This window comes from Pinus tabuliformis, chromosome 4_1 (assembly GCF_031772625.1).
Source record: "Pinus tabuliformis cultivar Carrire ecotype Pingquan chromosome 4_1, CPIR1, whole genome shotgun sequence".
NCBI lineage: Eukaryota > Viridiplantae > Streptophyta > Pinopsida > Pinales > Pinaceae > Pinus > Pinus tabuliformis.
The window spans coordinates 253,806,804-253,833,442 of NC_142303.1; the positions used below are offsets into that span (position 1 = coordinate 253,806,804).

General features: G+C 36.5%; 1 protein-coding gene across 6 annotated transcripts in view; it reads right to left on the reverse strand.

The window, feature by feature from the left end:
• LOC149175229 (phosphoinositide phosphatase SAC2-like) overlaps positions 1-26,639 on the reverse strand; it is a 282,478-nt gene that overhangs the window by 125,887 nt on the left and 129,952 nt on the right. For 4 of the 6 annotated variants that reach the window (XM_089419554.1, XM_089419552.1, XM_089419551.1 and 1 more), the window contains one exon: positions 17,994-18,198. The exons of 1 other annotated variant lie outside the window; for it this stretch is intronic. In XM_089419554.1, the coding sequence (XP_089275680.1) occupies positions 17,994-18,198 (205 nt within the window). The remainder of the gene's footprint in view (positions 1-17,993; positions 18,199-26,639) is intronic. One more of the 6 variants, XM_089419555.1, reaches the window with a different exon arrangement.

The following is a 26,639-nucleotide window of genomic DNA, read 5'->3' on the forward strand; positions in this document are numbered from 1 at the left end:
TCGAAAAATAAGTTGGGCCAAAAGGAATATTTTCTCAAAAAAATCGAATTTTTGGGTCAAGGTGGTTGTTTGAATGCGAGAATTACGATAATTCTATTTTTGAAGATTCTCCAGTGGTCCAAAACCACCCAAAAGTCAATTCTTGGTCCATCCAGCCCAACAATCAAGGAAATCAATTTTTTTTTGGAGATCTATCCACCAATTATCAAGGGATCAAATTAATTTGACAAGAATCAAGCCATGGATCAAGGGAACTAGCCGTTATTTCCACTTGGAGGGGTTTGATGCTCTTATTTTCTATATAAGGAAGTTATTTTCTCCTCATTTGTACCATGTACTCATTAGAAAATCCTGACTAAACTCCGAGTGAAGCTTTGCTGGTTGTAATTTTTTTTTTTGGAATAATAAAGCAAAAGTCTTTGGGGGTTTATTCGTGATGGTGTTCCTCTTCTGGCTCTTGTGGTAATGGTTTTTGGATCGTGCTTTTAATGCTCTACTGAATAATATTTCAATAAGTTATTATTTCATTAACCAATGGTTGGATTAACTATTTGCACAAGTATCTTGCATCAGTCACTTGGTTTAGGGTAGCACATTAAATTTGATTAATCTAGCAAGTATCTCTAGATTTTGAGGGTTTATTGTGTGATCTAGCCTCTATTGATCTAATAACTTGATCTTAAGTGTGTAGAGATCTCATCAATATTCATATATTGGGCATGAGGGGAAGTCTTCGGTTGGACCAGCCAACTTCCAAGACAAAAAGCTCAAGAGCCCTTTGTGTTAAACATCCAGGACTTATCTAACGATTGTTTTGCAGAGATCTTGGCCATAGCTAATGTTTGTGATTTCAGTGTTAGTGTTGCTCTTTGGAGGGGTTGCATTGCCAGTTTGAAGCCAAAACATTGTCATTTGGACACTTGCATTGATATATCAATCATTGACGGAAGGCCGCAAGGCCTTGAAGCCTTGACCTCCTCCACCGTGAGCCTATTGCAGACCTTATAATTCACTCAAATCTAAAGCATTGCAATTAGAGGGTAATCACATTTTAATAATAAAAAGCCTTAAACAATTACACTTTGTGACACATTAATCACAAGAAATTTAATAAGTATCATAGCTCTTACTCTTGCATAACTGTGACATTCTTGGTGACTAATCTTGGTTGACAGTGGACTAATACCTCTTGACAATAAGGTCTTTTAAGATCTGGTGCTTTTCTTCTATCTATGGAACTCATTAACTTGAGCATTCTTGTGGATTTTGTTAGCTAGAAGCACAGTGGATTGGTAATTGCATTGGTTGTTCTCTTGTGATCTCATCAAAGTGTTAAGGATAGCCTCTTTTTCTAGTTATATACTAACCATCTCATTTTGTTGTTTTCTTATTGCATTGCATGGTTAGATTTAGTTCTTGTTTCATCAAAATCATTGTTAGCAATCTCATTGTGCTTATATCATTGTGAAATTTTACTTGTTCTAATTGCTACATCACCTAAGTGAAAGAGATTCTAATAAACACAACTAATTCATTTGATATCATTGTCTCTATTTCTTCATTGAGTGATCTTAAAGTGCTTCACTAATTGTTATTGGTGTTTTGTAATCTTGTGTTGAAAAGTGATATTTGGCAATCTTGATCACAATTGGTTTGATATCATTCACATTGAAGCATCCTAACATAATTGTATCTCATTGAAGCAATCTAATTTTGAAAACATTTGCATCATCATTCTAGCCTAGCTTTGCATTTGTTAAGATTTACCTGCGAGCATAAGCTTGGTTGAAAGAAAGATGGGACAACCTTCTCCACCATTCAATTTGAGAAGGTAGACGACCATTCACTGTTAACACAGGTGACCTTGTAGTTCTCTTGCAGGCAATCCCTTGTACGAACAAAGGCACTTGGTTGGTGAGAACTCCTTGGGAGGTATTGTTAATGAGGCCTTAGCCCTCCTTTTCCAGCAATTCTCTCTACATCTTTGTTTGTGACTAGCTTCAAAATAATTGAGGAGAAGGCTTCACTTAGACTAGGCATATAAATAAAATAACCAAGATCTAGCATCACACCTAGTTTAGTTTTGCATTTCATCTGTCTAACTTTTTCTATTCTTGAGCATCGTTATTATTGTGACTTGAGATATTTATTTGCAAGTTTCTTAATTCTCATTGAGCATTGTTAAGGCATTGGTCTATTGTATTTATCTTATATATGCCTCATTGATCCTAACTGAATCCATTTTAAATCACATTGCTCATAAATATTCACACTTGCTCTAATCATAAACAAGATACACTAATAGAAATTGCCTTGCCCTTAGATCTCCTAGACTTCTTTCTTCAACAAGTTTTCCTTCATTTATCATCCTTAGGGACTACCCCCCTTAACTTAGCTAGGAGAGAGTCTAAACAGAGTGAGTAGGGATCAAAGTGACAGCCCCTACTTTGAGCGTTATGCCTTAGGTGTACACTTTAGGTGACAACAATTTTTGGCGCTATTGCCAAGATAGTGTTTTTTTGTTCGTGGTTTTTGACTAACTTTCGGTTCTAGAATTTGGGGTTTCTAGAGTTATATTTTTGATTGAGTGGCGACTCCACTTATTCCACCTTTTACAAGAGCATATACTAGAAGGCATCTAGGTAGCCTAGTTAATCCTACTCCAAATCTTGAAAAGGCCTTCAGAGTTCAATTAAACAAACTCACTTCTAGTAAACTTCTTGTTTATCTCAGACAAGAATCTCTCTCTGAAATCCATTTTCTTTTTCACAACCCTGTTGAACAAGATGTCATGGACTTGTTCGCCCCCTGTAATTTTGCTAACATTCAAGGTTATCCACATGATCTCCCAAATAATGGTATTGACAAGTTGCCTTCTTTCCAAGGCAATAATGCAATTAGTGTTAAGGCTCATCTCAATGCTTTTACCTCTTGGATGCGTAAATACGCCAGAGGTGCTAACTATAATCATGAAGATGTGAAGATGAGCCTCTTTGTTCTTACTTTGGAAGAGGATGCTTTGGGATGGTTCACTGAAAAGCCTGAAAATTCGTTTGATTCACTGCAATCGATTCTTAATGTCTTTAAGGAAAAATATCGAGACAAGAGAGAAGAAAGGCATTTGCTTAGAGCTATTAGCACCATAAAGAAGAATGTAAATGAGACTGTGGAAGAGTTTAATAAAAGGTTTAATGGAATTGTAAGAGATTTACCTCAAGATTATAAGCCTCCTGATAAGTCTCTTTTGGAATTTTATATTGATGCATTTAATGTTGATACTTCTTGTTGTCGCACAGAATGTCTAGGCACCGCAACAGTGCTCAGATTGGGGACTGTCACCCTGATCCCCAATCTCTCCATTTAAGTTGTCTCCCTACAACAGGCTAAGGGGGGTAGACCCTTTGGAAAATTGGGATAAAGAAAAACTAGTTGGGAATCAACCGGTTCGGGAGACACAACGAGGCAATCAAATACTTCATTAAGATTCAGCAAGACTTGAGATTTGATTTAGATTTTAAATGATTAATACCAGTGCCTTATGGAGTTAATGATCTTGCTAGGTAAAATGAAAACCAAGTAATTGATTAGCTACTGTTGCTTAGGAAAATGAAATCTATTTGTAATTCCACAATAAAAATCTTTAACAATCGCTTGAAAATATTTGCAAAATGTCTAGCATGTAATGAGCATTAAATAATCCAAGCAATAACTATAGATAGATGCAAGATATTCAACAGATGCACAATGTTCTAGCAATTAAATTTCTAGAGATCCAAATACTTCAAAACAACCACGAAATTTAAATGCTAACCAGTTTAGATCCTAAAATTTAAATGATTATGCTTAGTGACCCAAATCTAGGAAATTCACCACTTTCCAATAGTTAATCTTTAGATATAAAAATTTAAGCACATTTAACTATAGTGAAAAGGAAATGCTAATACCACAAAAGTTTTCTTTCAAATCTTAGCCTTAGCACAAAAAGACACCAAGAAGAAATTTTAAATTTGACAACTTAATTATTCCTTAGGTGAATTTTTCAATACGCTAAGCAAGACTAAATGCAGTAAATGATCAATAAAAGATTTTCAATTTTAAAAGTGACCAAAACATATCGAACTCGCTTAATAATTTTTTAAATTTTTTAATGGGCCAAAGGCCACATAAAAATTTTAAAAAAAAATCTTTAAGTATGAAAATTAATTTCGATTTATACCCTAGCCGCATAAACTTTTTAGGCTTTTTAGATATTTATAATTTTTTAGATTTTTTTTTTTAATAATTAATCAAAACCAAAATCATAAAAAAAAGTAAATAAAAAGAAAAAGTAAAATTATTTGCTTGTTAATGTTTTGGATTTATAAAAAAAAGGGGGGGAGAGTCGAAATAAATCGAAACCAAAGGAAAATCATAAAATGAAACTACATTAAACCTAACCCTACCAATACACCAAAGCTAAGGAAACACAAAGTTAAATTGAAATGTTGATTGCAGGTTCGACGACGGGAGAGCAACTAGACAGCGGTGGAGAGACACAGTTCGATGCGTTTTTGGTGATAAGCAGGTGATGTAGGAGGCAGAGGGAGGAAAGGAATGGCAGGTAGTGTGGAAGAGTAGGGAATGAAAACTGCGTGATAGAGAAGGGCAGCACGTTTGGCAGAAAATGCATAGAAGGGTTTAACGCTTGGACGGACGTTGGATAGCAGCGTAGATGGGGCTGCGTGAGGATGTTGGAGGTAATACGCAAGGGAGGAAGGGTTATCACTGTGGGCAGAGAAGCACGTGAAACGGTGGGCAGTGAAGGGTGAAGGAGACCACAGGGAAGAGGAGGACTACGAGGGAGAGTGGTGTAAGACGAGAAGGGTAGCTGGAGAAGGGACTACGATGAGGGAATATGGAACTGCGTGAGGGTTAAGGAGAGGGGATAGCAATAAGAAGGAAAGAGATCGCGCAGACAAGTAGAATAGCTGCAGCAAATTATATGCAAGTTGAAAAGCAGCGATGGAAGGGATTTCAAAGCCTAAACCAGAGATCTGGGAGCTGGAGCAACCACAGACAAGCTTGCCCAGAAATTTCAAAAGAATTTTGGGAGCACAAAAACAAACCCCAGGCAGCAGATAGGAGAAACTGGTAGCCAAATAACCCAACAAAATTTTCCAGAATTCTCTGATTAAAACGTTGTACTTCTGCTTAAGATTCACTAGTCAAACCCTTTAAAAAAATTTAAAATTTTTCTAGATTCAATAAAAAATTTAAGAAACCCTTGGACTACAAAAATAATGCCCCTGCAGAAACTGGTTTTGAGGCCAGATCTTACCCTCCAGGGCCTCAATCTGGCTTCAAAATCAAATTTCACCTTCAAATCGGCAAACTGTACCTGAAAACACAAACAGCCAAAACCCGAATATACAAAAATAAATGAAACCCCAGGAACCCTAAGTCAAAAAAATTAAAAAAAATTACAAGATCTATGCACAGGAGTAGCAGATCTACCAGATCTGGCGAGTGTGAGTCCAACTCCGCTCCCAGATCTGACAATCTGAGGCTCTTAAAAGCCAAATTTATCAATTTAGCACAGAAAATTTTTGAAATTTTAAATTTAAACAGAGGTGCTTCGCCCAAAACCTTTCATGCATCAACAATGAAACTTCTTATGATAAGCCCGGGATTCAATCACGCTGGGATCTTCAAAAAATACTAATCGGGAGTTGGCTGGTCCAACTGAAAACTTCCCTGAACGCCCGATGATCTAAAAAATCAAGAATTCCCTACCCAACTCAATTCAACCATTAACGTAGAGTAAGAAAACGATAATAAAATTTAGATTTAATAGAGATGCCTGCCATTATATTTAGAACTTAAATTACCATTCAAACCCCAGTGATCAAGCAAGATACCTGTGCTTAAATCACTCTTCATAAAACTATCATCAATGGCTAAAAGGAAATCTATGCATGAAAATAACACATCTTACAGCATTTCCACGAAGAGTAACACCAGTAGAAATTAACCCCAAAGTCTTTCTTTATTGCTCATGAAAAAAGATTACAAGAGAGCTTTCACTTAGCAGACGACTCAAAGATCGAATTATCTCAACTAACAACTGACCTCCTATTTAAAGATAAATCTTCCAACGGCTAGTTCAAGTGATCCTTGTCAAAGTGATCTCGACCACTGTATGAGGATCAAAATTTATTTTAATCTCATCCGTCGAAATTTTAAATATTGAGGAAATTTCGAATTTTTCAATTAAATGCATTTTAATAAATTCGAAAATTAAAATTTTGCATTAATTTCCTCAAAATTTTGACTTTGACTTAACCCCAGGGACCAAAGGCCTAAAATTACTTAACCCCGGGGACGAAAGGCCTAAAATTTAGCAAAATAATCAATTTACCTTAGTCTCTAGGGCTTTTAAAATTTGAATTTTAAGGACCCATAAATTTTGCCATTGGAAAATTTAACTTTACCTAGGACCTATAATTAATTAAATTTCTGGCTTAGGATTTTAATTAATTTTGTCCAGAAAGTTTAATTAATTAACCTATGAGGGGATAAATTATTTTTCCAACCCTCAAAACACTTTACATCATGAATTTTTTACATTTTTTACATCTCAAGGGGGAAAACCCATTTGAAGAAAACCCTCACAAACTACCCATTTCTGCGACACAAATATAATCCAGTAGACTAAGCAACTTGTAATAAAATAACCTAACCAAATAGTTAGGATTATTCCCAAATCATTTTTACACAGACTCGATCTATAACACTAGGACTCGCCTAAGATCCTGGTGACAAAAATCATTCCGGCTTTGGGATAAGGCTAAAGGAAAACTCTATCGACCATTCGAGAATGGATAGTGAGACAAAAAACCTCCCGGAATGTAGATCGTTACCAGAAAAATAGGTTTACCTAGGCAATTACATACATGACACAAATCTACTGAGATTATTTACATCACATATATGCAGAATGGGTTTACATTATAACATGATAATCAAGTTGATGATGATAGCTGGACGACACGGACATATCAATCAGGTGCTACCCCTTTTGAGAAAAAGGGGGTGTATTTCTATGGGTCGTTGACACGTAGTGGTCAACACTTCTTATGAATTAAGACGTGCTAAACATAATGATTATAAGGTTGCCTAGACTTTGGCTACAAAGATGGAACAATGTGGAAAAGTGTCTCGGAAATCTGAGATTCCAGGTTTTGATAGAGGTCCAAGTAAGAGTTGACATAATTGATTAAAGATATGAAACTTGATCATGCGAGAAAGATGAGTGCCATGCAAGCTAGGTTGGTCTAAATGTAAAAATCACAAGCACAAAATTTTCAACCTAGAAATAATAACATAAATAATAATGCATGGTAGAAAAGGGGCCCTCCTAAGGAACAAAGACCGCCCAATCCACTTGAGTCTGCAAATACGGTTGAACAATCTGCGCCATATTGTAGACCTTGTGATAATTTTCATGAGGAATCTACTTGCGCTATTGTGAAAGGAATCTTGTAAAATGAACTGGCGGGAAAAAGTAATCAAACAAACATTGTTGGTAAGGAATACCACTTCTCTATGGAGGATTGGATAAAGGTCGTTAAAGATAATGGTGATGTTAAAACACTCCAGTCTTCTTATAGTGTGAATAATTTTAGTGATGAAAGGGATATGATTACTGAAATATATGGTGAGAAACCTTCTCCGAAGCAAATCTTGGAAATTGCAAAAGGTAGAGGATTAACTTATCAGCGAAGGCATAATAATCAAAGTGAAAATTAGATTGCATCTAAGACTTATAATTCTGGTCTCAATATTGATTGGGAAGGATGGTTAAATAATGCAAAGATTCCTATTTTGGTATTTGAACTTATGAAGGTCCCATCCCAAATGTAAAAATTGCTAAGTGCCATTAGATTTAACAAAGGAAATTGTTGTTGTACAAGGTGATGAACCAAAAGATGAAGAGATTAAGCTGAAAAATATAAATTGCTATGTGACGAATGAGGATCATCAATCATTCTTTACGTCTTTGATAGTTAATGATCTCCTTCTACACAATTGTATGCTAGATTTAGGAGCTTCAACTAGTGTTATGACCAAGAAAGTCATGGAACAACTAAACTTAAGGATGTCAAGGCCTTATCGCAACACCTGTTCCATGGATTCCAAAAAGAATGAAGTAATTGTGTTAATCAAAGACTAGCATCCCACATCTCCTTAGCAGTCCCTCTGCTAGCGACGTGACAAACCACATGATCCTTTACTCCATCAAGGATCATCCTCTTAGCCTTCGCCATTTCTGCCTGCTACTTCCTTAGTGGATCTGCATCTGCAGGCACAGCCACCACACTGTCGACATAGGTCTTGAGAGAATGCTCAGCTAGAAGGAAGATATCATTGCCTTCCAGATGATGTAGTTGGATGCCTCATCCAACTTGTCCTGATCTCTCAGCCCACTGGTTCCCATCTCTGCCACGAAAATGTCGAACTACTCCTCTCTGCTTCTTACTGTTGTTGCTCAGTCAATAAGAAAATGGACTTCTTGGCAGGAAGTCTACTGAGGAAACATTCCCTCCTTGTGCTTCTCTTCTCTCTTCTGACGTCTTTCTAGCAATCTACCTGCCGAAAAACTGTGTCCCACCATCTCTTCCTCACACTGAGGGTCAGCGCTACTCCCTCTGCCATGGCAAGATTTCGATCTGGAAGTCCTTCCTCTTTGTTGACTCACTCAAAGAGATATTTTCTTGTTGAAAATGAAACTAACTCAAAGAAATTACAAAAAAACACACATAAAAATCAGACACAAAATATTGACGGAAAAAGGCTAAAGCTTCATGCTTCCTCATGTATTATCTCTCATTCATACCTTCAAAATAATTGAATATAGTGTTACAAATAAATAGATGAGAGATAGTGTTCTCAAGATAGTGCGTGCTATCTTAGACACTTTTGGTTGAGATAATTTCTCCTTTGGTTGAGATAATTTCTCACCAGACACACACCAATATAGGAGTTACCTAAACTAACTCCTATCTTAGAGGAACAACCCAAGAGTTAGGCACAAATTCCTAACTTGGAATATTTAATTAATTTATTTATTTTTGGATTTATTATCGTTTTATGAGAGAGTCTAACATTCCCCCCCTCAATGATAAATCCAAAAATAAGAACGAGAACCATCTTCCAAGTTCTCATGTTGATCCTCAAATACATTGACTGAAAAAAACCGAAAAAACTGGATGCTGGAAAAAACTCAAATCTGAAGAGAACATGAATCAGCTGCATGCATGATTCATCTCTGAATGTTGCTTGACAACTCCATCACGTGCCAAGCCGCAAAAGGATCCAACTGTCCTTTGTTTGAAAACAGCATCCGGTGTCCACTGACACAATTTGATGAATGCCCACTGGCGTGTTTGCTGATGATTATCGCCCACTGGCTCAAGATGTCGAAAAACAACTCGATGTTGCTTTTGCTATGATGAAAGCTGCTCACTGCTGCTTTGGCTATCGATCGCCCACTGGCGAATTTGTTGATGCTCACTGTTGATGACAAATGCCCACTGGCTGCTTCGCTGATATTGTCGAGACTTTCAGTCTGACAACCACTTGCCAATTTCATTGACATTTTCCCCCCTTTGTCAGCTGAAAGGAGAGACAATCTTCTCCAAAATATATTTGAACTCCCCCCCTTTGTCAGCTGAAAGGAGAGACAATCTACTCCAATATATATCTGAACTCCCCCACTTCAAGTGTAGGAGAGTTTCACTGTTGTACTCCCTCATTCAACTGCATGAGAGTACCATCATCTGTTCACTGCTGGCTGCACTATGTGTGATTGTAGTCGGTTGTAGAACTGAGACAATCATTTGACTGTGGATGACCATTCCCAAGGATCAATCCATTCATAATGTATCTTCAATCTGGCTGATTTTTGTTGGTTGCGACATTTTTTTGAGGAATGATTGTGCTTGCCACAATGGTGACAAGGATGGAGATCAAAACATTGATCTTCCATATGACCGGTTCTTTGACAATGAGAACATTTCGGTTGGAATACAACTTTAGGTTGCGTGCAATTCTGTTTGTCTGCAACTTTCTCAGAACCTGCTGAGGGGATTTGTGCAAGAAATCCTGCACTGACGAACTTAATTGGCTTGGAATAATCTGGGATATGTAAGTTGGTGTCATCAGTGACATATCCTAAGCCTCGTCGATTCTTGTTATGTTGAATCTCTTCCTAGGGCTTGGTGATGGGTTTGGAAGAAATTTGAATTTGATCATGAACAACTTCGACACTTGAAGTTGTTTGGATGAGTGATTTGAAATCAACATTTTTATCTTCATCTGTATGGTTGAATGACTTGGAAGAAGCACTTTTCTGTTGCAGCTCATCTCTTTGTAGTTGCGACTCGAGTTGAAGAAACTCAATGGTTTCATGTGTTTGTTGTAGATGTCGTGAAAGATCAGCAAGAGTTTCTTGTTGATGTGCACCATGTCTTCATCACTGGAGATGATCAAACTGTGAAGAATGTGTAACCACTGAATATGTTGCGCCATCTGAACTTGCTCACTTGAAGTCAGGCTCTCTTGTCGTAGATGTCGTGCTTTGAACTGTTTCACTTGAATGATAGGCTCGCTTGCTATGGGACTTGAATGGCACGCTCGCTTGATTTGTTGCTTATTGTACTTGCTGAGAACACTTGCTAGAGTTGTAGAACTTTCTTGCTTAAACTCTAGAATTCACACTCGCTTGATGACGATTGTGTTTATGTGAATGCTCACTTGCCTTACTTAATGACTTCACGCTCACTTGTAGGAATAGCCACGCTCCCTTGATGTCGATTTCAACTTGCTTGATTGGTGTTAGAGTTGAACTTGTTTGGTTGCTTTGATCGTTGTTGTAATGAACTTCACTCTGGCTCGCTTGAAGGTTTGAACCTTGTACAGTTTTGACACAAATTGCTTGAATGAATACTCACGCTCGCTTGTAGGAGATGTGAACTTGTTTCTTGTTTGCTTTAGAATTAAAATTCGTGCATTCACTAGATTCTGCTTAAAGGAAGGGTGTCAAACACTGTCGAAAATGCACCCAAAAAAGCTTACAAAGATTTTAATGACTCACTACAATGAATTCAATTTGACTCAATTCAAGGCTTGGGTGTCGGTTTCAACCGAGAATGCACCCTTACAATTCAATGTAATTTGAGTTTGATTACAAGTTCAATAATGCTGATGTAGACTGTGCTTTGAAACGTTGAATTTTACAGATTCATTAACTTGAATGTAGTGATGTAGACTTTGCTTGAAACGCTGGAGTTTGCAAATTCATGAACTTGATTGTATTGAGTGAAATTGTTTGTTGAGGTAGAATGCCGATGTTGAAAACTTTGATTATTTGTTGTAGTGAAGCAAATGCATGTGTTGAGCTTAATTATCCTTCCTTGATGCTATTTTGTTACAAATGTTGTGCTTGCTTGCATTGAACTTTAGGTGTGTTAAATGAGATCATTTATGTGTCAAAACTAGACACAAATCAAAAAGCAACAACATGAAGCCATGAAAAAACACTCGCCATCACAAATACACATGGTGTACCTAAGATCCCCTTATTCAATTTCGGGCGGATCTAGGACACAATCACCACAAAAATGATATGTTTTTATTAATGACTGGAGTACATCATTTTTCAACTTTTGAAGCGATGATAATGCCAAGCTGACAACCCTTCAAAATCTGAATGGATAGTGACACGATCCCTCTCAAAGTAAAACAATACTTTGAATTACAACAACTTTCCCTTATCACTCCAAATACAAAATAATACACTTACATCTCCACAAAATATTCTTCAAATTTACAAAATGTAATGCACCTTATCACTCCAAATACACAAATAAATTTACCTTATCGCTCCAAAGTTCAAAATACTTTCACCTTATCTCTCCAAAACTTATCACTCCATTACATAAGGAATTAGAAATACTCCTTATGTCTCCTTAAAATTCCATAAGGACTTTATAAACACTCTTTAAAAAAGCCTTTACATACTTCCCATTAAAAATAATTATTAAAACTTTATGAAATCACTTGAATTCACGTTTCTGGAAATGCACTTTTTCCACACAAAACCTTTAAAATATTACTCCACTAAGAGTGCTTAAAAAAAGTTGACTTTGGCGATTTGATCTACGTGCAGGAGAAAGCTCGAATCATTTGAGGAGGGCACTGGAGGTTCTTTATGCAATAGGTGTCTTAGATGAAGACGGCAAGTTGACATCTCCAACTGGGTTTCAAGTTGCTGAAGTTCTCTAGAGCCTATGATTTCAAAGATGCTGCTCTCGTCAAGCTCAATGGGCTGTTGTGAGGAAGTTCTTATTATTGCAATAGTTTTATCAGTTCAGTCTAGCAAGGGAATTGAAAAGGCATTGGATAAAGTGAAGGACCGCTTTGCTGCTGCAGAGGGAGACCATATAACGCATCTCAATGTAAATGAGGGCTTTTTACAGTCAAATTAGTCTTCTCAATGGTGCCACAAAAACTTAATAAACAATCGGGCTATGAAAAAGTCGTAGAAATCAGAAAATCAACTCAGGAAATTGATTCACAGGCTATGTGTAAAGATAAATTCATGTGGAAGAAACACACAGGTAATCAGGAAGGCGGTTACTTCAGGATTCTTTATACATGCATGCCGATTAGAGATCTCAAGTGAAGCAGGAAAATATCGAACTATTAGAGGTGGTCAAGAAGTTTTTATTCATCCATCTTCAGTGCTTTTCAGAGTAAATCCAAAGTGGTAAAAAGCAACATCAAACAAATGCTGAAGAATCATTACCAAGTAGAGAACCGGCAATAATATCAGTGGAAGGCAGGGCACAGGACGTGCAGATTTATTATATATCGATCTGCTCTCACGCGCATTGACCTGCTCTTCACACGCAGGCTCTCAACGTTTGAACACCCCACCTTTATAGTCGTTCTCTCTTGATGCGTAGAAGCAACATCTGCGGCCTTGACTCTTTTAAAAGTCGTATGCAGGTGGAATATTACCCACACTAATATTGTCACAACAGCGATATACAGTCAGCTGCTCGACATCGCACGCTTGGGAAAACAATGGCCTTTCGGCCCTCCACGAAATAATATGGCTTCACGGGCTTCCAACTACATATATCAATCGGCCTCCGTTATGACACAACAACTTGTTCGAATAAGTTCATGGTTGGATATCGGCTACGCTGATCATGCAATGAAATACCTTTGTTCTGTCTATCAACTCTGATGTTTCTAAACGAATACCAAATCCCACACTGTAAGACTTTGCTAAAGTCGACAGTAGCATAATCAGAATCTGAAGCTTCTGCCACATGTAAATTGCAGTGTCTTTGCCGCTAGTTTCAAAAATTCGAAAGCTCGAGATCAGTTCCTCTGAGTTTCAGAGAAAACCTATAGCTCAATACGGGTTCCAGCGCAGGCCAAAATACAATACAGAACCCTCACTTGTCCCTGCCAATCAACTTGGCTCTGATACCACATGTTGAAAATGAAACTAACTCAAAGAAATTACAAAAAAACACACATAAAAATCAGACACAAAATATTGACGGAAAAAGGCTGAAGCTTCATGCTTCCTCATGTATTATCTCTCATTCATACCTTCAAAATAATTGAATATAGTGTTACAAATAAATAGATGAGAGATAGTGTTCTCAAGATAGTGCGTGCTATCTTAGACACTTTTGGTTGAGATAATTTCTCCTTTGGTTGAGATAATTTCTCACCAGACACACACCAATATTGGAGTTACCTAAACTAACTCCTATCTTAGAGGAACAACCCAAGAGTTAGGCACAAATTCCTAACTTGGAATATTTAATTAATTTATTTATTTTTGGATTTATTATTGTTTTATGAGAGAGTCTAACATTTCCTCGAAAATTCAGCCCTACTAGCTTGGACTATGGAATCCCTCTGGGAAGTTAGGGTTTCTTAATGGTCCTGAAATCAGTGTCAAATAAGTTAGCTTGGCCTTTTTGCTATAACTTCTTTTTTGGGAACTTTGCTGTGAAATTTTCAATGATCTAAGGACATACAAAAATACCTCAAGTAAAAATTTCAAAATTAAATTTGCAAAATTGGGTATGTGGCATGTTGTACAATTTTGTTCTTACGAAGAGGCCAAAAACAACAAACTTTGGAAAAGTTACCATAAATTTCATTTGGATATTCAAATTTTGACCTTACCTCGTGAAGGCAAAAGTAGCAAGCAAACTCGATGAAGGTTGGTTCCTACAAATATTTGCAACGTTGAGGATTGGTGTCTCCAGAAGGTTGGTGCCTATGAAATTTTGCAGTGGTGGTAATTGGTGCCTGCAAAAGGTCATTGCCTAGGATTATTTATAGCAGTGGGAATATGTCTCCAATAGATTGGTATCTACAAAGATCTATAAAAGTAGGTTGTTGCCTACCAGGGTTTGTACCAGTGGGTATTGGTGTTTCTAGTAGGTTAGTGCCTATAAATATTTGTAAGAGTAAGTTGGTGCCTATAAAGAATTATTAAAAAAAATATTTGTGGTTTTCTTCTCAAAAGGTTTCCACGTACATCTTATGTTTCATGTTTTGCAGCTAATAGATCTCATATGTGATTGTTTTCCTATGGTTCATGATTGTTTAAATAAGTAAAAATTGTCTTATACTGATTCACCTCCCCCCTTCTCAATATCAGTGTGTGCTCAACATATGCAAGGCATAGGGGTTTTTATAGGTATTGACGGATATTAAAAATGGTATCCAGTAAAAATAGCGGATACCTAGTAAAATTACATGTTTTTTTAATTAGAATTATGCATTGAGATGGGGTTCAACAAAAGGATTTTGGGAGGCACTTATTAATATCTAGTGAAATTAGTGGTATTCTTTAATATCATGTAAATGCACATGCTATTGCATAGGTTAACAAAGAGAATGCCCATGTGTTAATGCTAGTGAGCTAGACAACTTAGAGCGGCAAATTGTAGAGCATGGTTCAAGATAATGCTAAGGCTAAAGTAATTGAAGATAGTAAATCAAATAAAGACCAAGATCATAATGTGGAAAGAAAATATCCACTATCACAGAATGAGACTCATCAATGGAAGAAATTGTGAGTAGTGCAAAGGATCTTATAGCATGTTGATGGCTTTTGCTCTTGGTCTTCTAAAAATATAGGTGTTAACATGTGCCACCCCGTCAATACCCTCCATGATGTCATGACAATTAACTCTCATAACAATGAATGTCAAGACATCTCAATCTAGTAGAGAGTTTTCCTTCAATTTCATGTTTTCACATCTTCAATGTTAGTTTATGTAGCTCAAACAAGTGTTCTAGTTTCAGATGGTGTCTATGAGCTAAGGAACACATTTTCTCCAATACCCAGAAAAAGTTTCTAAGGAAAATGCCTGATTAGAACTAATTAGCCAGTTTATTAATTTTGCTAAGTCTAACTTAGGGAAATAGCTTAATTAATCTTAATTAATTAAGGTAAATCAATTTTCCTCTAGTGACTTCTAGAAAAGTCATGAGAAGGGGTCAAGATGATCTTAGCCATTAATTGAAATTTGATCATGGTCGTTGATTTGTCAATGAGAGATTATATCAGGAAATTGATGGGCATTTGGAGAATACATCAAGACACAAATTTTCAATGATAGCAAGGACGATGTGATAGCATGGAGGACACTAGCAGCGGGGTTTCAACGAAGAGATTGGGAAGAGAATTTTGGGAGAAATTCTCCACAGAGATTCCAATATTCCTAGAGAAGGAAGGAGGCCGAAATATTCTGCAAGAGGGAGGTTGATTCAGCTAATGTGCATTTCCAAGTTACCCAGTGCGAGTTGTAGAGGCTACAATTCAATTTCCAGTGTCCGAGTTAGCTATCGGAGGAGGTGCAAGTGGCTTCAAAGTGTTGCAAGAGGCAACGTATTTGCCGAAACGAATTTCCAGAGTCTGAGAGAATTCCTAGAGCAGGTCATGCATATTTTCCAATCACCAATGTGAGCAGCAAGAGGAAGTGCAAATATCCAGAGGGAGGCCAAATTGTTTTTGCAAAAGGAAACTTGCATTTCCAGTTCGATTTTTCCAATAGGAGTGGAGAAAAATATTTGCAAGGGCTTTGCCAGTAAGAGGCAAGTAGTTGATGTATTTCTTAATTTGTTAAACATTAATAATAATAAAACCCTCATCTGCAAAATTGATTTACCCCACAATGGGGTTTTTCCAGGGACATTTTTCCAAAAATATCGGTGTTCATATTTTGTGTGTGTGCAATAATTTTCTCAGTTCCTGTGGTTTATTTATTTTCATTGAAGTTGCAGTAGTGTTTTATTCAGTGTTTGCTGCAATTATTTGTAGAAGAAAAATAATCAATTGATAGGTGAATAATAACCATCTAACTGCAACAGCTTTAAAAATTTCACACTCAAATATTACAACTTCTTCTTTTTAAACTTTGATTTGGTGTTTGGTGTTTCAATATGTAGAAGATTTGTACCTTGCTCATATATAGTAGTGTCATCCTTTTGATCTTCATTTACTTGTGAGAACCTTTCTTTCCAATTGGACATCCTAAAGGTATCTAATACTTTTATGAAGTTTAATTTCCAATTTCCTTTCTTGTTGATATATTTATTTGAATTTTTCTACAACCTTTTTTGAAAACTTGTAAGTTGCTAGGACTCATTTTCCCTCCCACATTATTTTCTTGATGAGGCTGTGGAGAGGGAAGTAGCCTTGGAAAACATGGGCATTAGCAATGTCTGGTATATTTGATGGTAGTCCCAAACTGGAAGAGCCATGACAATTAAGATACTCTTGATGTTGACTAGGGAGCTAGAGTGGACTACCTTGAATTTTTTGAGCCATTGTTATAGATGATCCACTTTTTTGACACAAACGTGCCTAGATTCAAAGATATGTATGATGGGATTGATGCAATGCTTGTTAACATAAGGCATGTTATTATTCTAGAGTTTGCACATATAATTTACACATAAAAGTTGAGAGGGAGAAGAAAACCTGGCACATTAATCAACATGTAATAAAGCGATGGACCAAAAAGATGTCTCAAGAGGAATTCCACATCACGACAAAAAGCATTAAGGTTCATACAATTGTTTTTTGGTGTTTTTATGGTGGAAAATGTGTAATAAAGCGATGCACCAAAAAGATGTCTCAAGAGGAACTCCACATCACAACAAAAAGCACTAAGGCTCATACAGTTGTTTTTTGGTGTTTTATGGTGGAATTTTCCTCAAACCCTGTTTTTATTGTGATGTAACTATCACTGATTTGATCTTTTAAGTAATAAATGCAACATCTCCATAAATATATGTATGTCTCATGAGACAGATGTGAGTTGGTGGTAATTACCATTATAAAACAACAATGACACGTGATTTAATTAGCAAATTAAGACACTTTATTTCACTCACAAGACAAAGTACTATATTAAGCAAAGTACACTAGTATGTCTATTATAAAATAAATACTCTATCACTCTCCGTTAATGGTCATCTGGAAAACAAATGCTTGACCCAAAAGTTACAAACTTTGACCAAGCATATTGTAAAAGATGTATGTGATCCACCATTGAATAGCAAAACAAATCAGCAACTGAAATTGATGATCTCAATTATGGCCCTTTAGACAATAAAGGAAAATAAGTCCCAATGCTTAAAGTGTATCAACAAAATTAGATTAGAATCTCAACAATTGTAGTTTTCGAGTCTTTGGTCATTTTAAGATCCTACTGAACTCTCTTTGTTCCCTTTGAGAATTAAAAGGGAAAAAAAAATTCTTGTCTTTGGTCATTTATTAATTTATAATATGAATATGTTAAATGAAATCCATTACGACTTACAAGCAATACTTCGTTAAAAAAGAAATTTATGATCAAATCCAAACATTATATAGTCAATGATACTACAAAGCAAGTACATACCAACAATTCCATAGCAATTGGTGACAAACTTAAGACCACCTGTAGACTTGTTGCCTTCATCTATCCTTCGTAGTAGTTCATTGCATTCGTTTTGTGTGTAAGCAGTAGGATCATCACGAATTATTAATTCCGAGGGATCCAACCTATCTATCTTCAACACTCTCCAATGTATTCTTTGTTTGTCTCTTCCTATCAAATAAAAGTTCTGTGGCAAATAAAAATCACAAATTTATGTATGGCATAGAATGAGTTAATTAACATGTATTAATAAAATATACGAGAAAGTTGATATCATATTAACATAGGTTTCTTTCGAAAGACTCAAAATAATTTAAAGTATGTACAAAAATGCAAGATAAATGGTAGCAACATTGCTATTAGAATAAGATACTTTAAAAATTGCACTATTTGGTAACATGCTGGATTAAAAAATGCAAGATAAAAGGAAGAAAAATTATTATTAGCAAAAGATCATTTAAAAATTGCCCTACTTTGTAACATACCAGATTTTGGTTATCTTCCACCAAGTATAATTATCTAAGTTAATTATAACTTCCTAATGTTCTATTGTTTGTAATCTCAAAGAATCTCATAGAGGAAATTAAGTAGAAGAATGGATATGTCTAAAGCAATGATAGTAGGACATTGGAAGTCTAAATGTCATAAGCAAACAAGCATACTAATCTTTGTAACAAAAGGTAACATTTAGCACATAAATATTGATTTGTAAACAAGGGGCTTATAGTCCACTAACTTCACTAATACAAATGCTCAGTGAAATTTAAAATTTGATCTTTGCGCTTGCTCTACCAAGCAGAGATTAGGCTTCCTCAAATGCTACTTGGACTTGAATCTTTTAGTTTCGGTGTTTAGGATCATCAGACTGATGCCCAACAATGGGAAGCAAGCTACTCTTGGGAATTCAGTGCTAAAGGATTGTTGAAATTCTATAGCATGTGCAGTAGAATACAATTTTATGATCTGATAATTACTTCCTAATGATTTTCAAACAATATTTCTCATGCTATTGATGTCACTGAATAATTATACACAGAAAATCTCAACTGTAAATGCAGCAGAAACAATAAAGATCATAGAAAGATAGTCATGCACAACAAACACAATATTTTTACCCTGCGAAACCCAACCTTTGAAGAAAACCCAGCAATCTTTTCTTGAGGAGAAATTGTCTTTTCAGCAAGGTTTACAAATCAGAAATTTGTCTAGAAATTTGTGCCAATATTACAAGTCAAATCACCAGTCAAACGTCTACTGGTCATACTAGTCAAAAGTCAACTCAGAAATTCACAGTCAACTCTAGCCAACAGTTTGTGGTCAAACCCTTGAACTGCAGTCAAACTTGCACATGTGGCTGGTCAAACTGGTCTACAGTCAAACCCACACATGTGGCCTAATCAAACTAGTATGTGATCAAACTCGGCTTGGTCAAACCCTCAAACGTCAGCTGGTCAAACTGTCAGACTGCAATAATATCTCACACATGCAGCCTGGTCAAACTCGGTCAAACCTGCAGTCAAATTCCTCACACGTGCGCCCTCGAAGAGAGATAGAATGATGAAGAAAAAGATGAAAGATGAGTCCGAAAACAGATTTCTCCTACGCTGAAATTTCTCCTCCACTAGAAAAGATATGAATGAGCTTGCTATGTTGATGGGTGTCTCCTCACATGCTCATCTATTTATATAGAGCTCTAATGTTGAGTGGAGACCCAATCAGAAGCCGCTCATCACAAGGAACCCTTTCACTTATTGAGCCTACATCACAACTCAACATTAAACTATAATTGTGTATTCCACTAATGGGTAAAAACCCCATTAAATAAACAAATCAAACCCGCTCTATAAAAAATAGATCACTCCATCCCAGAGCAAGTAACATGAGTACGATGGGCCAATCTCCCCAAGCCAGACACCAAGACTCATGGGAGAAAGACTGCCCCAGGCCATTCACCCCTAGCCAAATCAGCTTGACCCCATGGGTGAATGTATCATTCTCCCCTAGTCAAATTAGCATGACCCCGTGACAGAATGTACGTCCGATGCTGTAAACTACAAAAACATCAACAAGGATTAATTTGTCCTTTATGTGTTCAAACCATAAGCATAATTTTTTTCAAGATTGTTGTTAGCAAATCAAAATGCTTGGGAAATAATGCAATTTCTAAGATATTAATAATAAACAAGGCACTCTATTTAAACAAAATCTTTCCACATCTATTCTCAAACAAAATCAATGCACAATTGGGCATCGACCCTCTACCCATTCAATAATGCATTATCGGAGACTATTAGGGTCCTACCCTAACCACCTTATTTAGATACTTTATTAATGTATGAGCCACCTTCATTGAATAAGGCATGTTGCAGCAAAATCTAACATGCCTTGGAGAGGGAAACCCTACAAGGTATAAAATAGACAATGGGACCACAATGGGATAGAGGCCTTATTATCACTCAAACTAGCAGGGGTCCTAGGAGGGGACCCTGAAGGGCAACTAATATGTCAAGGGAAACAATGGAGCGATAACCCACAGTCACCTCAATTAAGGCTCCCTGCGCTTTATGGACTTTCACCGATGGGAGGATACAGAGGAATCACTAGATGAATAGGTTAATAGGAGGATGAAAAGTGACTCCCAAGGCCTATTCACAAGAGAGACTCAATTGTATGGCTTTCTTGCTTAGGAAGTGTTGACCACTCCATGTCAACTACCCAATAGTTGTACATTTCTTCACGCAAGGATTTCCATCATGCCCGAGCACTCATATGATCCACAGATTCATCATTACCAGCTATATGTACACTGGCGTTTTGTAAACCTATTCTGCATTTTGTAATGTAAATGATCCTAGTAAGACAAATGTATGTAACAACCTACGTAAATTATTTTTCTGATGATGATTTCTATCCTAGGAGGTTTTTCGTCTCACCGATTCATGTGTGTTTCTAAACACGGATGATCGACAAAGTTTTTCCCTCCAACCTCACCCCAAAGCTAGGGTGGATTTTGTCATCAAGATCTTAAATGAGTCCTAGTATTATTTATCGAGTCTCTCTAAAAGTGATTTGGGAATAATTCTAGCTATTTGGTTAGATTATTTTATTACAAGTCACTTAATCTACTAGGTCATATTTTGTGTCGCAGAAATGAGTAAATGTTGAAGGTCTATAACGAACGAGTGTTCCCCCTTTATGTATTAAATTGTAAAATCTTGAGGTAAAAAATATTTAGTGCATGGTCCCTCATAATTAGACACCATGGCTAAATATTAGAGCGTTGGAAAAATTATCAATCCTCTCATGAGTCAATTAATTAAATTTTCTGACTAAAATAAATTAAAAAAGCTAAGCCAGAAATTTAATTAATTTAGGTCCAAGGAAAAATTAAATTCTCCAACATTTAAAATTCGTGGGTTTTAAAGTTTTTAATTTTTGGAGGTCCCCAGCCAAGGGAATATTAAAAATTTCAAGATATTTTGGACCCTTGGGCCTTAGTAGTTAAGTCAAAGTCAAGTTTTTGAGGCAATTAACTCAAATTAATCATTTTTGAGTTAATTAAAAAAGAAATTGAAAGTGAAATTCGAATTTCCTCAAAAAGTAACTTAATTTTGATGGTGATGATTAAAATATCATTTCATCTTCATCAATGGTCGAGATTACCTTGACAGGGATCAAGCCATCTAGTTGTTGGTTAGAGGTCTCTCTCCATTATTTGGATTTGATTATTAAATCATGTACTTGCTCTGAAAAGCTCTTGTAACTTTTTCTGGTTAATAAAATGCAAAGACTTTGGGGTTTCAGACTGTGGTGTTCCTCTTTCAAATTTATGTGGTAATATTGCTCTTAATACTTTGTTGTTTTTATTTGTATTTGTTGGATAATAGCCTTTGAGGATTGATCTGTGCACAGGTATCTTGCACATATTTTTGGGTTTTTTAAATATCATTTTGATTTGATAGAACTAGCAGGTATCTCTATTTCTTGATGATTTTATGATTATTTTGAATCTTTATTAATCTAACAATCAGATCTAAGTGTGCAGAAGTTATCATTCAGGATTTTGGGCATTTGGGGAAGTCCTCAACTGGACCAACTGACTCTCAGATTACAAAATCTAAAGAGCCCACTGTTTTTAATTTTTGAAGTCATCTTATAAAATATTTTATTTGCAGGGTTTTTCTTGGGCTTGTGCCTCTTTAAAATTTCCAGTTTATTTATAAATTTGTGAAAAATTGTTTAGATCCAACTAATAGAGGGCTTTGATCTGCAGATCTGCTAGATCTGTAGAATATTATTGTAGATTTGTAAATTTCAAATTTTTTAATTCATTGGGTTTTTGGGTATTTTATATTTTTGTATATATGTTTGTGCAAAAACATATCTGAAGATTGCCGATGATTTTTGTGGATTTTGGAGACAGATCTAGGCCCTAGAGGGCAAGATCTGATCTCCATTTTGTTTGATTTTCAGGTTGAAGAAAAATTTCAAAAAGGAAACTCGATCCGAGTTCTGCAGGTCTTCCGAAAGATCGTGGACAAATTGAATTTGTTTGGGCCTAGAAGCCTTGCGCTGCCCATCTCCAGCCCCCTGCTCCCCTTCTTTCCTCTCGGCCTCTCTTTCTTTCCTCTCAGCCTACTCTCAGTCTCCCTTATCCCTCTAGCCTTATGGCCTCCCTTTCTCCCTTACGGCCTCCCCTTACAGCCTCCATCCTCAGCCCTCACCTCCAGCTCTCAGCCTCCTTCCCCCCGTTGCGTCATCTAGACCTCTCGGCCTCCAGCTTTCTACCTCGACCCTCACCCTCAAGCCTCTCTTCCTTCACCCTCTCTCACCATAAAAATTCACAAAAAAATTCCCTAAAAATTTTAACAAAATATGTCTAAAAAAAATTATGAGTTGGCATTTGCATTTGAAGATTTTCATTGACTTCGGCAACTTATCTCCAAGTATCTTCAAGCCCCTACGGGCTGACTGGTGCACATCCTCTAAACCCTTACCCCATTTCATTTATCTGATTGAAAGCAAGACTAATATTGGTGTGAAAATTCCTAAACTATATGAAAATTCCTAAACGGAATCCCTACTGCAACACCTTATGATATTTCTACTACTTGTTAGATTTACATGAACAAGTTATTTGGAATTTCCTACGACAAATATTGAAATACATACAATGCAGCCTTCACTTAATTAATTTATATGTGGAAACAAGAGACTGAGCAAGAAAGAAAATACAACACAATAACACCATTATTTTTGGACAAATGTCCCCAGAAAAACCCAATGCAGGAAAACGGGTGCAGCAGATCTGAGGGTTTATTATTATTAAGCAGTAGCAAATTTTGAATACTTTGAATACCTCAAGGGTTATTCAGTTATAGAAAGAGAAATATTGGCAGAAATATTTGTGACATTACCTCACATAGTCACTGAGAAAAATCTCGGCTGATCTGGTCACTAGATGAGGGGCCTCTGGCAGGCCCTGCACTGCCTCTGTGCAGTCTCTGCGTCAACCCCTCTAGGCACTGCATCACCCAGCAAGTTGATTGATTTTTTGCCAGGAGTCATTGCTCTCAGCCTCTTGGTCTCACACCTCGGCTTCTGACTTTTGAAACTAACGCTACTGCAAAATTTTGGACTCTCTCTCACCCTTTACGTGGCCCTGTGTCAGCCTCTGCATGAGAGTTGTTGGATCACTCTCTACCTCTCTTTGCTAATGATTCTCCAGCTGAGAAAATCTCTCGCTCTCTGAATGCTATCCCTACCCCTCAACTTCAAGAAATCTACTCGATAAAAATTTCCTCCTAATAACTTCTCACTTCAGAAATTCAATCTCTTAATCTTTCAATGTGTATTCCAAATGACCCTCAAGTTTCCTTAAATAATCTTCTCGTTGACATTCAACGGCCCATATTAAAAGCTAATCAATGGCTAAGATCATTTTAGGTTGATCCTCGTCTTCTTTTAGAAGTTACACCCACAATTAGAGTAATACCCATTAATATTTTTAATTTCCTAAGTTTAGACTTAGGGACCCATTAAAAAATATTAATTATTTTAATAAAATTGTTTATGGGTGGAATTTCCAAAAACATTTACTGGGTTCTTTGGAATACATGTGCCCAAGCTTCCCTGCAAAATTTGAGGCCTATAGCACATCTAATGCTACCCCAAATCAACAATTGGCATAGAATTTCAATTAGCTAAAGTTTAGCAGCAAATTTAGTTTGCACCTTACTGCAATACATTTCAAAAATAGAATTATTTTCATAAACTTTTGAAGCTAATTGACAAATTTCTTAATATTATTTCACTGTTTTTTTAGTAATTTATTTCTGAGTTTTAAGATCAAATGCATCACTAGATTGGAAATAGTTAAACTTAGATATTTTCTGAATTATTAGTTATCAATTTTCCATTTGAAGTTTTTGTTGTTACACAGAAAAAATTGAATCTTGCATAGTAATAGGACGACTGGTTTAAAATAAATTGTTGGCATTTCCATTTGTTTTAAGAGCAGATTACTAGAACTGATATTTCAAACTTTGCACCTAATTGTTGTCATCTAAGTTTAAACACTTAACTTAATTCCTGAAGTGCATTTGTTTTTACATGCTCATTTAAGTAGGACTAATTTAGTTTTACTTATGCATCTAATGATCTTTGATTGAGTACCTCATAACAAATGGATTTTTGAATATAAAGTGTTTTATTTCCAACATTTTACATTGGTTTCCTATTGTGTTTTCAGTAACTATTTGTGCAGAGTTCATATTTTACATTGTTGGTATAAGTATTTGTTTTCACATTAAGATTATTTTTTTGAGCCTTAAGTTAAAAAACACTCATGACATATTTTAGAAATAACTCGTATTTTAGGCCCTCCTTTCGCCATCACATCATTTCACTTTGCATTTGCATACTAAGCTAGTACTTGCACATTAAAATTTTACTTCCAAGAATAAGCTTGGTCGATAGAAGCATTAAGGGATCAAACTTAGAACAGACATTTAACTTAAATTAACCAAGTCCCTGCATTTCACATAGTTTTAAGTTTTGCATTTGCATATAAGATAGTCGAATCATTTAGCAGCAGTTTCCCATGCATTACTTGGTCTTCATTTCCTTCACAAAATAGTTGACTCCACAAGGCACTGGTATCATTTTCCTCAAATCAAATTGAATCCTTCAAAATCTTGCGCAATCTAAACATGTATTGGTTGCTTAATTGTGTCTCCTAGATTGGTTGGTTCCCAACTAATCTTACTTCATTCCATTTCCATAGGGTCTACCCCCCTTAGTCTGCTATTGGGAGACAACTCAAACGGAGAGATTGGGGATCAAGGTGACAGCCTTTGATCTGAGTCGTTGTCGCGGTGCCTAGACATTTTGTGCGAAAACAGTGAGCAAGGTGATAGGCTCTCTAGGACGGGCTAGAACGATTCTTAAGGCTAGGGTTGGGGAATGTATCTTGAAAATATGTTTCCTAAGCCTAGAAACCCTTATGGAGACTTGGTATTTATGTGACATTTGTGGAGTTGGAGTTATAAAGTTGCAGGACCACACGCGACCAAGCGGACCCAAAATTAAGTCAAGGAGGTGGAATTGATCACTCAAGGAGGGGCTTGACCTAATTATGGAAGAGAAGAGGATCAATGGACAAATCTTCTTAGAATAGAGTGCAATGATCCAAATGTTGAAATTTCTAAGTCTAACACGTTAGAAATCCTTACTGTATTATCTAGTTTAATTTCTCCTACTTGTTCATTCCATTAACAAGTTATTTATAAATATAAACATTGAAATAAACACAAATGCAGCCTTAACTCATATACAGATCAGCAACTGAAATATTGAGACAAACACACAAGGGACACCGTTATTGTTGGACAATCGTCCTAGGAAAAACCCAATGCAGGAAAACCGGTGCAGCAGTTCTGAGGGTTTTATTATTATGCTGATTCTTGAGTACAACTAGGGTGCTAGAAATGGCTCACCCAACAGAGATTGTTACACGGCAGTAATACCTCTTCTTGGAGACAGATATTCAGCCTCTCAGCTCTAGTCTACCCCACAAAAATCCTTTCGGTGCTTCCTCTTGGCCCTGTGTCAGCCCTGCTAGCTTCAACTCAGCTCCTGAAGCATCTGTCAGCCTCCTAGCTCTTTACGTCAGCTCTCTGGCCGTCTGCGTCACCCATGCAAGCCCCTGAGCCTCTGCACAGTCCCCAGCTACTTCTACGTCAGCCTCTTCAGTCACTCTGTTGACCTCTGGAACTATCCCTGCCTCTTTGCTATGTACTCATTGCCCCTCGTTGCAACAGACCACTACTTCGAATTTTCTCAGCAAGCCTCGCTCCAGAAAATCAAACTGACTGATCAATATTGTTGTATCTCCAACTAACCCTCAGGCCTCCTCTTCTACTTTTCTTGTTGAGTCTTCAACGACCGAGATTAAGTCTCTAATCAACAGCTAATATTAGATTTGGCTTGATCCATGTCATTTAGAACCTTCTCAGGCAGTTTTATATTAATATCCATTAATATTTTAATTTTCCTAAGTTTAGACTTAGGAACCACATTAAAAATATTAATTATTTTAATATCTCTCTAACCTGGTGGAATTTCCCC